Source organism: Pongo pygmaeus, chromosome 2, assembly GCF_028885625.2.
Source record: "Pongo pygmaeus isolate AG05252 chromosome 2, NHGRI_mPonPyg2-v2.0_pri, whole genome shotgun sequence".
Classification (NCBI taxonomy): Eukaryota; Metazoa; Chordata; class Mammalia; order Primates; family Hominidae; genus Pongo; species Pongo pygmaeus.
The window spans coordinates 105,947,651-105,960,123 of record NC_085930.1 but is presented as its reverse complement, the minus strand read 5'-3'; the positions used below and the strand labels follow the sequence as shown (position 1 = coordinate 105,960,123).

The window sequence follows — 12,473 nt, the reverse complement described above, 5'->3', positions numbered from 1 at the left end:
TGTAAGGAACTAATTACATAATTCTAATATAACTCCTAATGTTTTCATTGTTACAGGTTAGGAAAAGCCCACTTTTAAAAAAAATTCTGTATCATAACTAATATTTCTATTATCAAACTGCATGTAATGTGACATGCAAAGATGATCAGGCAAATGAAAACATTTCTGTAAACTATAATCTTACATAGTTATTTACTGTAATGATGTTTCCATTTTCTATTTTTTAATTAAAAAGAAAATCACACATACTTTTTTTTTTTTTTAAGAGACAGGGTCTCATCCTGGGTAGCATGGTGAAACCCCGTCTCCACTAAAACTACAAAAAATTAGCCGGGCATGGTGTTGGGTGCCTGTAGTCCCAGCTCCTTGGGAGGCTGAGGCAGGAGAATGGCGTGAACCCGGGAGGCAGAGCTTGCAGTGAGCTGAGATTGCACCACTGCACTCCAGCCTGGGCATCAGAGCGAGACTCCGTCTCCAAAAAGAGAGAGAGAGAGACAGTGTCTCACTCCTGTCACGCAGACTGGAGTTCAGTGACAAGATCATAGCTAGCTCACTGTAACCTAGAACTCCTAAGCTCAGGCAATCTTTCTGCCCCAGCCTCCAGGATAGCTGGGTCTACAGGCATGTGCCATCACGCCTGGTTAATTAAAAAAATTTTTTCTAGAGACGGGGTATCACTATGTTTGGGCTCAAGCGACCCACCAGCCTCAGCCTCTGAAAGTGCTGTGATTACAGACAAGAGCCATAGCACCAGCCCCCTTTATCTAATTTTAGAGAAAAAGAATGCCGGTTTCTCATGTGTGTCCTCTTAGGCCATTGTACTAACGAGTTTTAAAGTTTGTCAGAACAACTCACTATTTTGGAATAATTAAAACAGCAAAAATATCTAAAGATAGAATATGTTTTTTAAAAATAATTTACTGTTTACTATTTAGTATGTCATATATAACTGTTGATGATATAAAAATTGGTGTCAGTTGACAAAAAGCTACATTAAAAGTACATAAACATAATTTTATTGTGAGCCAAAAGCAAAATTGTGAATGTTTAAAAATTCTGAATGTTAAACACATAATTGCAAATGATAACAAGACTGAGACACTTCCAAATGTTTAAAAATAATTAAAGATAGTAACAAATGTAATGAAGACTGATGTTCAAAGAGATATGTACTTATTCTGTTCCAGGTTATATTTACTGAAAACATTCAGAAATAGCATTCGGGTTTTTTTTGGTTTGTTTTGTTTTTGTTTCTGTTTTTGTTTTTGAGACGGAGTCTCGCTCTGTTGCCCAGGCTAGAGTGCAGTGGCGCAATCTCAGCTTACTGCAAGCTCCATCTCCCGGGTTCACGCCATTCTCCTGCCTCAGCCTCCTGAGTAGCTGGGAATACACGCGCCTGCCACCACGCCCGGCTCATTTTTTTTTTCGTATTTTTAGTAGAGACGGGGTTTCACCGTGTTAGCCAGGATGGTCTCAATCTCCTGACCTCGTGATCCGCCCGCCTTGGCCTCCAAAAGTGCTGGGATTGCAGGTGTGAGCCATCGCGCCCGGCCTATTCAGTTGGTTTTAAATGATGGCCTCCCAAAGTGCTGGGATTACAGGCATAAGCCACCATGCTGGGTGATTTTTTTCCTTTATATAAAGTAGTCCCTTCATATCTGTGGAGTTTGTGTTCCAAGACCCGCAATGGATGCCTGAAACTGTGAACAGGGCCATGAAGTTTTTTCCTACGTATACATATAAACACACACATACCTATGATAAAGTTTAATTTATAAATTAGACACAGGACTAGATTAACAAAAACCAATAATAAAAAAGAACAATTATAACAATTTATTATACACAATTTCATGAATAGAAGATTTGTTCTTATCATAGATCTTAGCAAGCTCAGCACACAATTTTTTTTAAGTCGGAAACATTCACCTTTTTACCTAAAGGAAGCGCTTTATACATTCACTTTGGCGTATCTGAACTATCACCATCACTACTTCTATGCATTGGGGCCACTGTTAACTAAAATAGGGGTTCCTTGAACAGAAGCACTGAAATCCCTTGACAGCTAGTCTAATAACTGATACAGATACTAAATGACTAACAGGTGGGTAGCATGTACAGTGTGTCTACATTGAAAAAAAGGATGATTCATATTCCTGGCATGAAACTGCAGGATTTCATCCCACTACTCAGAATCACACACAATTTAAAACTTATGAATTGTTTACTTCTGGAACTTTTCAGTTAGTATTTTTAATCTAGAGTTAATCTAGAGTTAATTTCAAGTAACTAAAAACTTTATAATTAATTTAAAACATTTTATACTACTACTCAAGTATTTGCTTGTCTAAATTATAGCTGATTCTAAATGAGTTAGATTCAAGCTTACAAAATTTTACAAACCTAAATTACAACAAAATCTAGTTTCAATCCCTGAATTGTTTTTCCTTAAAAAAAAAAAAATTCGAGCCAGGCGCGGTGGCTCACGCCTGTAATCCTAGCACTTTGGGAGGCTGAGGCAGGTGGATCACGAGGTCAGGAGTTTGAAACCACCCTGGCCAAGATGGTGAAACCCATCTCTACTAAAAATACAAAAATTAGCCTGGCACGGTGGCGGGCACCTGTAATCCCAGCTACTCGGGAGGCTGAAGCAAGAGAATCACTTGAACCCGGGAGGCAGAGGTAGCCGAGATCATACCACTGCATTCTAGCCAGGGTGACAGAGCAAGACTCTGTCTCAACAACAACAAACAAACAAACAAACACAAACACATTCCAAAGATAAAAATCACTTTCCATCTCCCTTCATCCAAAGTGACAGTAATTTCTGATAAGGAACATGGGCAGAAAGGCACAACCTGATTTCAAGGAAAGTTCTTGTACTGCTCAGTACCATGCTCACAGATGGAAGTGGTCCACTCACCAGTTATAATCAAACCATGATGCATAACTAGGAATAATAATGTGATTGGTCTGCTCTGTCACATTATCTTCCCCAGGGTCAACTGATCGACTCTGATCACCTTTGGCAGGATCTTCATCTTCCTATAGAAAAGAAGACAAAGTTCAAAGAAAGAAAGAACTACAGAGAGAGAGATATATATATAACATCTCTCACACTTCAGTTGTTAGGTTAAATAAAATGAAGCTCCTCGATTCGATCAGGTATCTGAAAAACAAATTTCAAGTAAAAACAACCTTTCACAGTATTTAAGGTACAAGGTAGCCAGCTGACAGATAAGGTTTTGTTGCTCATTTATGATGAGGGAATCAATGCAGAGAAGGTAGGTCTCTCATAATAAGATTAACAAGTTGACTGAAGAAAGTCTGTTTCAACGCACAGGACTTCAGACTAAATAAATAACTCATAACCCAGATCTCGTTCCATAATAGCTTGCTTCTTCCTTGTCCAGTTTTACTTAATCTGAAGTAAATGTTTACTTGATACACATTTTTATTGTATACATTTAAACGTATCTTAAATACGTTTTTTTGATATTGAAATGTTTTCCAATTTTCTCTCTGTGGTGATTTTATTATTTGTAACCTAATGAAATTATTTTCTATTAAGAAACCAAATTATGGGCTGGGCAAGGTGTCTCATGCCTGTAATTCCAACACTTGGGAGGCTGAGGCGGGAGGATCACTTGAGACCAAAAGATCAGGACCAGCCTGGGCAACATAGTCGGACTTTGTCTCTACTAAAAATTTAGAAATTAGCTGGACATAGTGGTACATGCCTGTAGTCCCAGCTACTCAAGAGGCTGAAGTCAGAAAGATTGCTTGAGCATGGGAGGTCAAGGCTACAGTGAGCTGTGTTTCCACCACTGCCCTGCACTCCAGTCTAGGCAAGACCCTGCCTCAAAAAAAATAAAATAAGCAAAAATCCAAATTTTGAATCAGTTTTCTTTTACAATGGTTCCACAATTTGATTTCTACCTTTTACTTAATTCAACCTAAATTTCCTGTTACAGTATTTGAAGTGACGATCTAGTGTTACTACCTATAACAGTTTCTATAAGAATAGTAAAAAGGAATAAATTTAAAGCATGAAAACACCAAGGACTCTAGTTATTACTTAAATGATATTGAATACAAATGTGATAATAACGATGACAAGGGTAACAAATTTTATTTCCCAAATCACAGAAGCTAGCAAAAAATATTCTCAATGTTGACCTGATTTTATTTTGGCTTTAGTTAATACATTTTTGTGTTATAGACTTTACAAAGCATTTAGGACACAAAAAATTTCCCTTATTCAGAAAAAACAGGAAGAGGCTGGCATTGTAATTAATGAAGGCCAACAGTATAAGTTTTAATGACCTTAATCAGAAAACAACAAGGAAGATGACATTGTGGGAGACAGCTTTAGAGACACTACCTCTAATCCTTTTAGGATATATATGGTATATGGCTTCAAATCCTCTTATCTTTGGCATTAAAACGAAGGAATTTGACTTTCCTTTTTAGCTGTGGCCATAGGCAGGTGCCACCACACCAAGCTAATTTTTTAAGTTTTTTGTTGATGCAGGGTATCTTTGTGTTGTGCTGGCTGGTTTTGAACTCCTGGGCTAAAAGTGATTCTCCCACCTGGGCCTCTCAAAGAACTAGGATTACAGACGTGAGCCACTGCACTCAGCACTTTTTATTAAAAAAAGAGTGTCTTGCACTGTCACCCAGGCTAGAGCACAGTGGCAGGATTTTGGCTCACGCCAGCATAGAATTCCTAACCTCAAGCAATCCTCCCATCTCAGCTTTCCAAAATGCTGACGTCATAGGTGCCAGTCTCTATTTACTCTAAATAATGACATATTTTTGCACAGGTAATGTTCATTAATAAGTGGCTCTTGGCTGGGTGTGTTGGCTCACACCTGTAATCCCAGCACTTTGGGAGGCCGAGGCGGGTGGATCTTCTAAGGTTGGGAGTTCGAGACCAGCCTGACCAACATGGTGAAACCCTGTCTCTACTAAAAATACAAAAATTAGCTGGGCGTGGTGGTGCATGCCTGTAATCCCAGCTGCTTATGAGGCTGAGGCAGGAGAATCGCTAGAACCCGGGAGGCGGAGGTTGTGGTAAGCCAAGATCATGCGATTGCACTCCAGCCTGGGCAACAAGAGCGAAACTCCATCTTAAAAAAAAGTGGCTCTTTGACTAAATAACTTTGATTTTTTTTTTTAAATCATAAGAACAATACAGGTGAAGAGTCATAAGAAACGAGTTTGTTGAAATACTTTTCCGGAAATCCTGTCATGCATATGTTCATCCTTCAATGTATACAACAATGATAAGGATCATCTTAGGGAATTTCTTTGCAAATGAAAAAAAAAAGATCTATATTCAGCAAGTTAAGGAAATTATTTCAAGAAGATTGGGGGTTAATCACACAGTCAAACATGATAGCCTGAGTAAACAAGATGCCATTTATTTTTAAAAAGTTAAATCCTACCTTAAATCTAACATGTTCCAAAAGCATAATGATTGAGGTATCTCTACAGCAGAATTCATAAAGCAGGAAGTAGCTCGCAATAAGGCTCAAGAAAGGTCAAAGCATGATTCAAAGTCTACACTGCATCAATAGAAATGGCAGTGAGAAAAATCAAGACAACACATGGCCCCTGCTCATCTGCACTGTTGGATAACATCTGAAATACTGTGGTCGGCACTGAACATTACCTTGCAACCAGGGGAGTACGAAACTAGAAATTACAGCACATGAGGGACACTAGCAGGGAGGATGAAAATTTCCTCTAAGTAAAATCTTGGGGTCCAAGAAAGTCAAGTATTTTGCCGAGCGCAGTGGTTGACACCTGTAATGCCATCACTTTGGGAGGCTGAGGCAGACAGATTGCTTGAGCCCAGGAGTTCACAACCAGCCTGGGCAACATAAAAAACTCCATCTCTACAAAAAATAAAAAAATTAGTTGGGTGTAGTGGTGCACACAAGTAGTCTCAGCTACTCGGGAGGCTGAGGTGGGAGGGGGATCACCTGAGCCCAGGAGGTCAAGGTTACAGTGAGCCGACAGCCTGTCTCAAAAGAAAAAACTAACAAAAACACCTTCCAGAAATGGTTCTTATGTTGTATTTGTTTTCCTTAGGGGAAAAACTAAAAAAAAAAAAAAAAAAAAATTCAAAAACCAGAAGGGCTTCATAGTCCAAAAATTGGGTTATGTCAAATTCAGTGCTTCTACTGTTCGGTACACAGGACCCTTAGAGAAGCTCTCTCACACCAGGCTTAACTGAATTGTTACCTTTCCTCCTGCTGTGACTGTTTCTTCATCCTGCTCATCTGCAAAACCAAAACACACAATTCATTTTAAAAACAGGTAAATGTTCTTTGGGTTATTTGGAAAATTAATGGTCTAAGAACTGATACTGGACAGAGAAAAGGAATGAAATAGAGCATTATTAAAGCAAAATCACTCTGAATAATTCACTAAATTAGAATTTTACACAGAAGCACAGAGGTAATTAGAAAGTCAAAGCAAAGATCATTAAAAATTTCAAACAGTGGGGAATTTACAATTAATTACTACTTGAGCTAATATCATAGTCATGATCTTAATAACAGATACACGACTTGATTACGATTCTTGTCTCCTGAGTTTTGCTAAAATAACAACATTTTGGGTTCCAGAAGAAGTGAGTAAAGAATGATGAAAGAAAGCCCAGGTAAAATTTATAAACTAGACAGTTGATTTCCACAGTGAAAAGTAAAACTGCCAGTACAGGATAGGAAAGAGGTAGTATTAAAGAACAACACATTACATTATTATATGCCTGTAATATTTAAGCTTTTTATCACTACCGTGACTGCTGGCACTAGGTAAGGCATGATGAAGTTCAAAAAGAACATGGGATGCTGGGTGCAGCAGTGCACATCTACAGTCCCAGATGCTCTGGAGACTGAAGTGGGAGACTCACTCAAGGCAAGGAGTCGAAGTCCAGCCTGGGCAACAGAGCAAGATCTTGTCTCTTATTTAAAGAAAAAAGAAAAGAAAAGAAAAAGGGTTGGGTGCAGTCACTCACACCTATAATGCCAACACTTTTGGTGGCTGGTATGGGATATAGCAAAAATAAACAGAAATTTATCAGATTTTGAAAAATGCTATACAAAGAATAAACATAAATATATTATAGAGGAAGTGGGTAGGTGGACACTTCAGAGCAAGTAAACTGGTGTCTCTGAAAAGGTGGCCTTTAAGCTGAAATGTTAAGAGATGAGAAAGACAAGGTAATTATTCCACAAAAAGGAAGAAACGAAATCAAAGGGCCTCCAGTTGGATTGGCTTCGTAACTTCACAAAACAGAAGCCACTATGAACATGAATAAAGGCTGAGCAAAATAGACAAACCACAACAGCAAGTGCAGTGATACAAAGCATTGGCAGGAAAGTAAGACAGACCATGACCCAAATCGGGGTTCTGCAAAATATTTGGAAAAAGGTTACTGAACCTCTTTAAATCTCCATTTCCTCATCAATAAAACAAAACAGTTTAATAGTGAAGTGCAAACACATGTAGAACAAGACCTGACAACTACTCATGCCACCCAGAGATGGAGACGGTGGCTTAATGTGTGAGTTAGTCACAAATACTTGCTAACAAGGAATAGGTGATTCTGGATGTGAAATAATATGGTATTAATTACCAGTAGGAGTTCTGCAGCTCTGCATAGTGACTATTTTTGTCTAGGAAGTAACTAACAGAAAGAAATCTAGGTAAGGCTGCCAAAAACAAACACTTAGTCCATTGGACAATGGTAAACCATACCATAACCAACCTCTTAGTAGAAACTATTAGTTTGACTTAATAATCTCTCCCATTACTCAAAATTACATATTTTTAGTCTGGCGAATTTCATTCCCCAAAGTAGTCTTGGTACTCAATGGAAAGATACTTCTGATAATATTAAATTAGCTGATCCCTAATATTAATAATATCCCTAATATTATCGAATGGTAATATTCAATAAATGTTCTCTTCCTCCTTTCAGATGTGAGAAAATATGCTCCCCACCAAACACCTGAATCTCCTTCAGAGACCTGAAGAATGAAAGAAAGACCTATATTTGATGAGGTAGCATATAAGGCAGAATATAGAGCAGTTAAAACAACAGCTCTGGTCAGGCATAGTGGCTCACGCCTGTAATCCCAGCACTTTGGGAGGCCAAGGTGGGTGGGTTGCCTGAGGTCAGAATCTCAAGACCAATCTGGCCAACATGGTGAAACCGTGTCTCTACTAAAAATACAAAAATTAGCCGGGCGTGGTGGCAGGCGCCTGTAATACCAGCTACTTGGGAGGCTGAGGTAGGAGAATTGCTTGAACCTGGGAAGCGGAGGTTGCAGTGAGCCAAGATCACACTATTGCACTCCAGCTTGGGTGACAAGACCAAGACTTTGTCTCAAAACAAAAAACAAAAAACAAAATACAACAGCTCTGAGAACAAAAATTTACAGTTGATGGATCACTCTCCAAAATACCCACTTGTATCTGCCATCAATAATAACTGTAATTGCCAGGCCTGAAAGCTCACGCCTGTAATCCCAGCACTTTGGGAGGCTGAGGTGGGTGGATCACCTGAGGTCAGGAATTTGAGATCAGCCTGGCCAACCTGGTGAAACCCCATCTCTACTAATAATACAAAAATTAGCCAGGCATGGTGGCACGTGCCTGTAGTCCCAGCTACTCAGGGGGCTGAGGCAGGAGAATTGCTTGAACCTGGGAGGAGGAGGTTGCAGTAACCAAGATCGTGCCACTGCACGCCAGCCTGGGTAACAGACCAAGACTCCGTCTCAAAAAATAATAATGACTGCAATTTATTCAAATACAGAATTCCTTAATTAGAAGATAGAATTGACATCTCATTTTCTAAAAAAGGAGATCTTGAAAATCCCCTTCAGGTTTAAAATTCCGTAAAGTCAAAATTTTAGTATATACTGAAAACATTAGGTTCTCCTTTACAAGTGAAGAAATCAAGCCTAATGTCTCATCTACAACTCTCCAGAACAAAGATGTTTAAAACTACCCTTATTTAATTTTTAAGGAGAATAAGTGATTATACTCTTTTCTATTCTCCTGCAAAATCACTCAAGAATTATACCTTACTTGTGAAAATGTACTCTAAGACTTGGAAATACTAGGAAAGGATGATGTCATTCTCATTTTATACTGCTTAGAAACTTTAATTTGGCTTACAAAGTATTAACACTCCACAGATTTTTGTTCTACCAATACAGTATCAATTTGCATACTGTTACAAAAACAATTCTTTCAGTGACATTTGAAAAAGTACTTTAATTAGAACTATTTTGTTAAAACTCATATTCTTATTCAATTATATTATTACCACCTTCGCTAGTTTGTAGAAAAATATTATGCTCCAAGAGGGGGAGATCACTAAGAACGGCAACAATGGATCACAGGAAATTAACTTTCCTAAAACAGTAGCAAACCAAATCATAATGGCACTAAGAATAAGCCACAGCTAATATCCTGTAGTGGCTAAGCACGAGTCTCACTTAAGAAAGGAGTATCGGCCAGTCACGGTGGCTCACGCCTGAAATCCCAGCACTTTGGAAGGCCGAGACAGGCAGATCACGAGGTCAGGAGTTTGAGACAGGCCTGACCAACATGGTGAAACCCCGTCTCTACTAAAAATATAAAAATTAGCTGGGCGTGGTGGCGCGAGCCTGTAATCCTAGCTACTCAGGAGGCTGAGACAGGAGAATCACTTAAACCCAGGAAGCAGAGGTTGCAGTGAGCCCTGGGTGACAGAGCAAGATTCTGTCTCAAAAAAAAAAAGGAAAAGAAGGAGTGTATCAAGCTGGGCATGGTGGTATGTGCCTATAATCCGAACTACTTGGAAGACTAAGGTAGGAAAATCGCTGGAGCCCAGTAGTTTAAAGCTGTGGTGAGCTATATTACACCACTGCACTCCAGCCTGACCAACAGAACAAGACCTTGGGAGAACAGACTATTAAAGGAGATGACATATTCAAGAGAGAAAGCACAGACCACTGTATAGATTTTAGGTGCTTACCTAGATCTGCTACAGTTCCTCCTTTAACGGGTGTATTTTCACTATCTTTCTTTAGGTTCACTAGAAAAAGAAAAAAAAGAGTTATGTTTATGTGGGAAAGTTGTACTTCTTTTTAGAAAGAAAACAGAATAGGACATGATTAAACGACATGCATCTCACTACAACTGCAACACCATTCAATACACTTTCAGGTAAAAATCATTAAGCCCAGCTATGAAATATTTAACAGACTATAGTCTAATTACCCAAGCACCATATATTTTCATCATAAAAGTAAACAATACAAAATACTCACCAAAACATGAAAATAATCTTTCAATCCGTTCCACAAAAGTTTTTTTTATTAAAGTTTATGATGCATTTGTTTTGATTCTCACTTCTAATCCATTCATTCTTTTAAAAAAATTAAGGAAGAACTAATAATACCTTTTTAGTTTGTTTTGACACAGGGACTCAGTCTGTCACTCAGACTTGAGTGCAGTGGTGCGATCATGGCTCACTGCAGCCTTGACCTCCCAGGCTCAAGCGATCCTCTGATCTCAGGCTCCCAAGTAATTGGGACTATGGGCACATGCCACCACATCTAGTTAATTTTTGTATTTTTTATACAAACATGGTTTCGCCATGTTGCCCAGGCTGGTCTTGAACGCCTGAGCTCATGCAATCCACTCGCATCAGCCTCCCAAAATGCCGGGATCACAGACATGAGCCACTGCGTCCGGCCAAACGAATATCTTTTATACATCTGTATGGATGTCAAAATATATCCTGAGAGTTTTTTAACTCTATGTAAATGTTATCAATACTGTGCTTAGTTCTTAGCACTGACCTTCTTTCCATGTAAGAACTTTGAATTACATTACATTTCTTTTTACAAGTCCACTGTGTCCATAGGTGGACTGTAAGTTAATCAGCCCTACACTGATTGAAACCATGTTTATTTTGAATATTTCACTGTTCAAACACATTCTTTTATAATTATCTTTGTGGGCGCATGTAATTATTTAAGAAAAACTCTAAAAATAAAACACTGCAACTAGAGGTACACATTTTAAAATTTTAAAAACACAGCCAAGGCCAGGTGAAGTGGCTCATGCCTGTAATCCCAGCACTTTGGGAGGTTGAGGCAGGTGTATCACTTGAGGTCAGGAGTCTCAGACCAGCCTGGCCAACATGGTGAAATTCCGTCTGTAATAAAATACAAAAACTAGCTGGGCATGGTGATGCGCATCTGTAATCCCAGCTACTTGGGAGGCTAAGGCAAGAGAATCACTTGAACCCAGGAGGTGGAGGTTGCAATGAGCTGAGATCACACCACTGTGTTCCAGCCTGGACAACAGAGCCAGACTCAGTCTCAAAAGCAACAACAACAACAACAAAAAAACACAGCCAAATTGCATTAAATGTCTTCATTAATTTACACTTTCATCAACAGCATTTGATAGTACTCATTCCTCAAAACTTTCACACTTTTCCATCTACCTTTTAGGTTTTGAAAATCTTATAGATGAAAACAGTGATTTGAAGAACTTGCAAATTCTTAAGTGAGGTTGACCATCTGTTCACACACTTCTTGGCCATGTATTTCTAACAAATTACCAATTTGACATAATCAACAGTAAATACTATGTAATTTAGTCTAAGGGGTTCAGATTCTTTATACATTTTTAGGATTCTAGTCGTTTGTTAAATGGTAAATACTTTCTCCCCCTACAAAAAAAACCTGTTTAAAGTGCTAAATTTCTTACATTTTAACCTCAATTATGTAACAGTGATTCTAAACATATTTGATGAGCTAAACACATAGTAATGGGAAAAAATGTGTGCCCACAAAATTCCTATGCTGAAACCCAACTGTAGTGTCCTGGTATTTAGAAGTGAGGCCTTCGGAAAATAATTAAGTCAGGAGGATAGGCCCCTCAAGAACGGGATTAATGCCCTTATAACTGGGTGTAGTGGCTCATGCCTGTAAGTCCTAGCTACCAGGGATGCTGAGGCACAAGAAATGCTTGAGCCTAGGAGGTGAAGGCTGCAGTGAGTTATGATCGCATAGCTGTATTCCAGTCTGGGTGACAATACAAGTATGCACTTTAAAATAATTAATTTAATGTTATGTGAAGTATATCTCAATTAAAACAATGCTATATTATGCATAAAATCATACACTGGAAAACTGAATGCCTGTTTTCTACTTCACCCGCAGCATCTGTCCCTGTAGTGGTTGAATAAAAGTTACTTTGTCATCCGGGTGCGGTGGCTCATGCTTGTAATCCCAGAACTTTGGAAGGACAAAGCAGGCGGATCACCTAAGGTCAGGAGTTCAAGACCAGCCTGGCCAATGTGGTGAAACCCTGTCTCTACTAAAAATACAAAAATTAGTAGGGCATGGTGGAAGGCACCTATAATCTCAGCTACTAGGGAGGTTGAAGCA

At 38.8% G+C, this 12,473-nt stretch overlaps 1 protein-coding gene across 2 annotated transcripts in view; it reads right to left on the bottom strand.

The window, feature by feature from the left end:
• The window catches only part of SMARCC1 (SWI/SNF related, matrix associated, actin dependent regulator of chromatin subfamily c member 1), a 196,702-nt gene that overhangs the window by 97,839 nt on the left and 86,390 nt on the right, over nt 1–12,473 (bottom strand). For both annotated transcript variants that reach the window (XM_054481871.2, XM_054481874.2), the window contains exons 12-14: nt 10,043–10,102; nt 6,253–6,290; nt 2,924–3,045 (exon numbers count right to left, since the gene is read on the bottom strand). In XM_054481871.2, the coding sequence (XP_054337846.1) occupies nt 2,924–3,045; nt 6,253–6,290; nt 10,043–10,102 (220 nt within the window). The remainder of the gene's footprint in view (nt 1–2,923; nt 3,046–6,252; nt 6,291–10,042; nt 10,103–12,473) is intronic.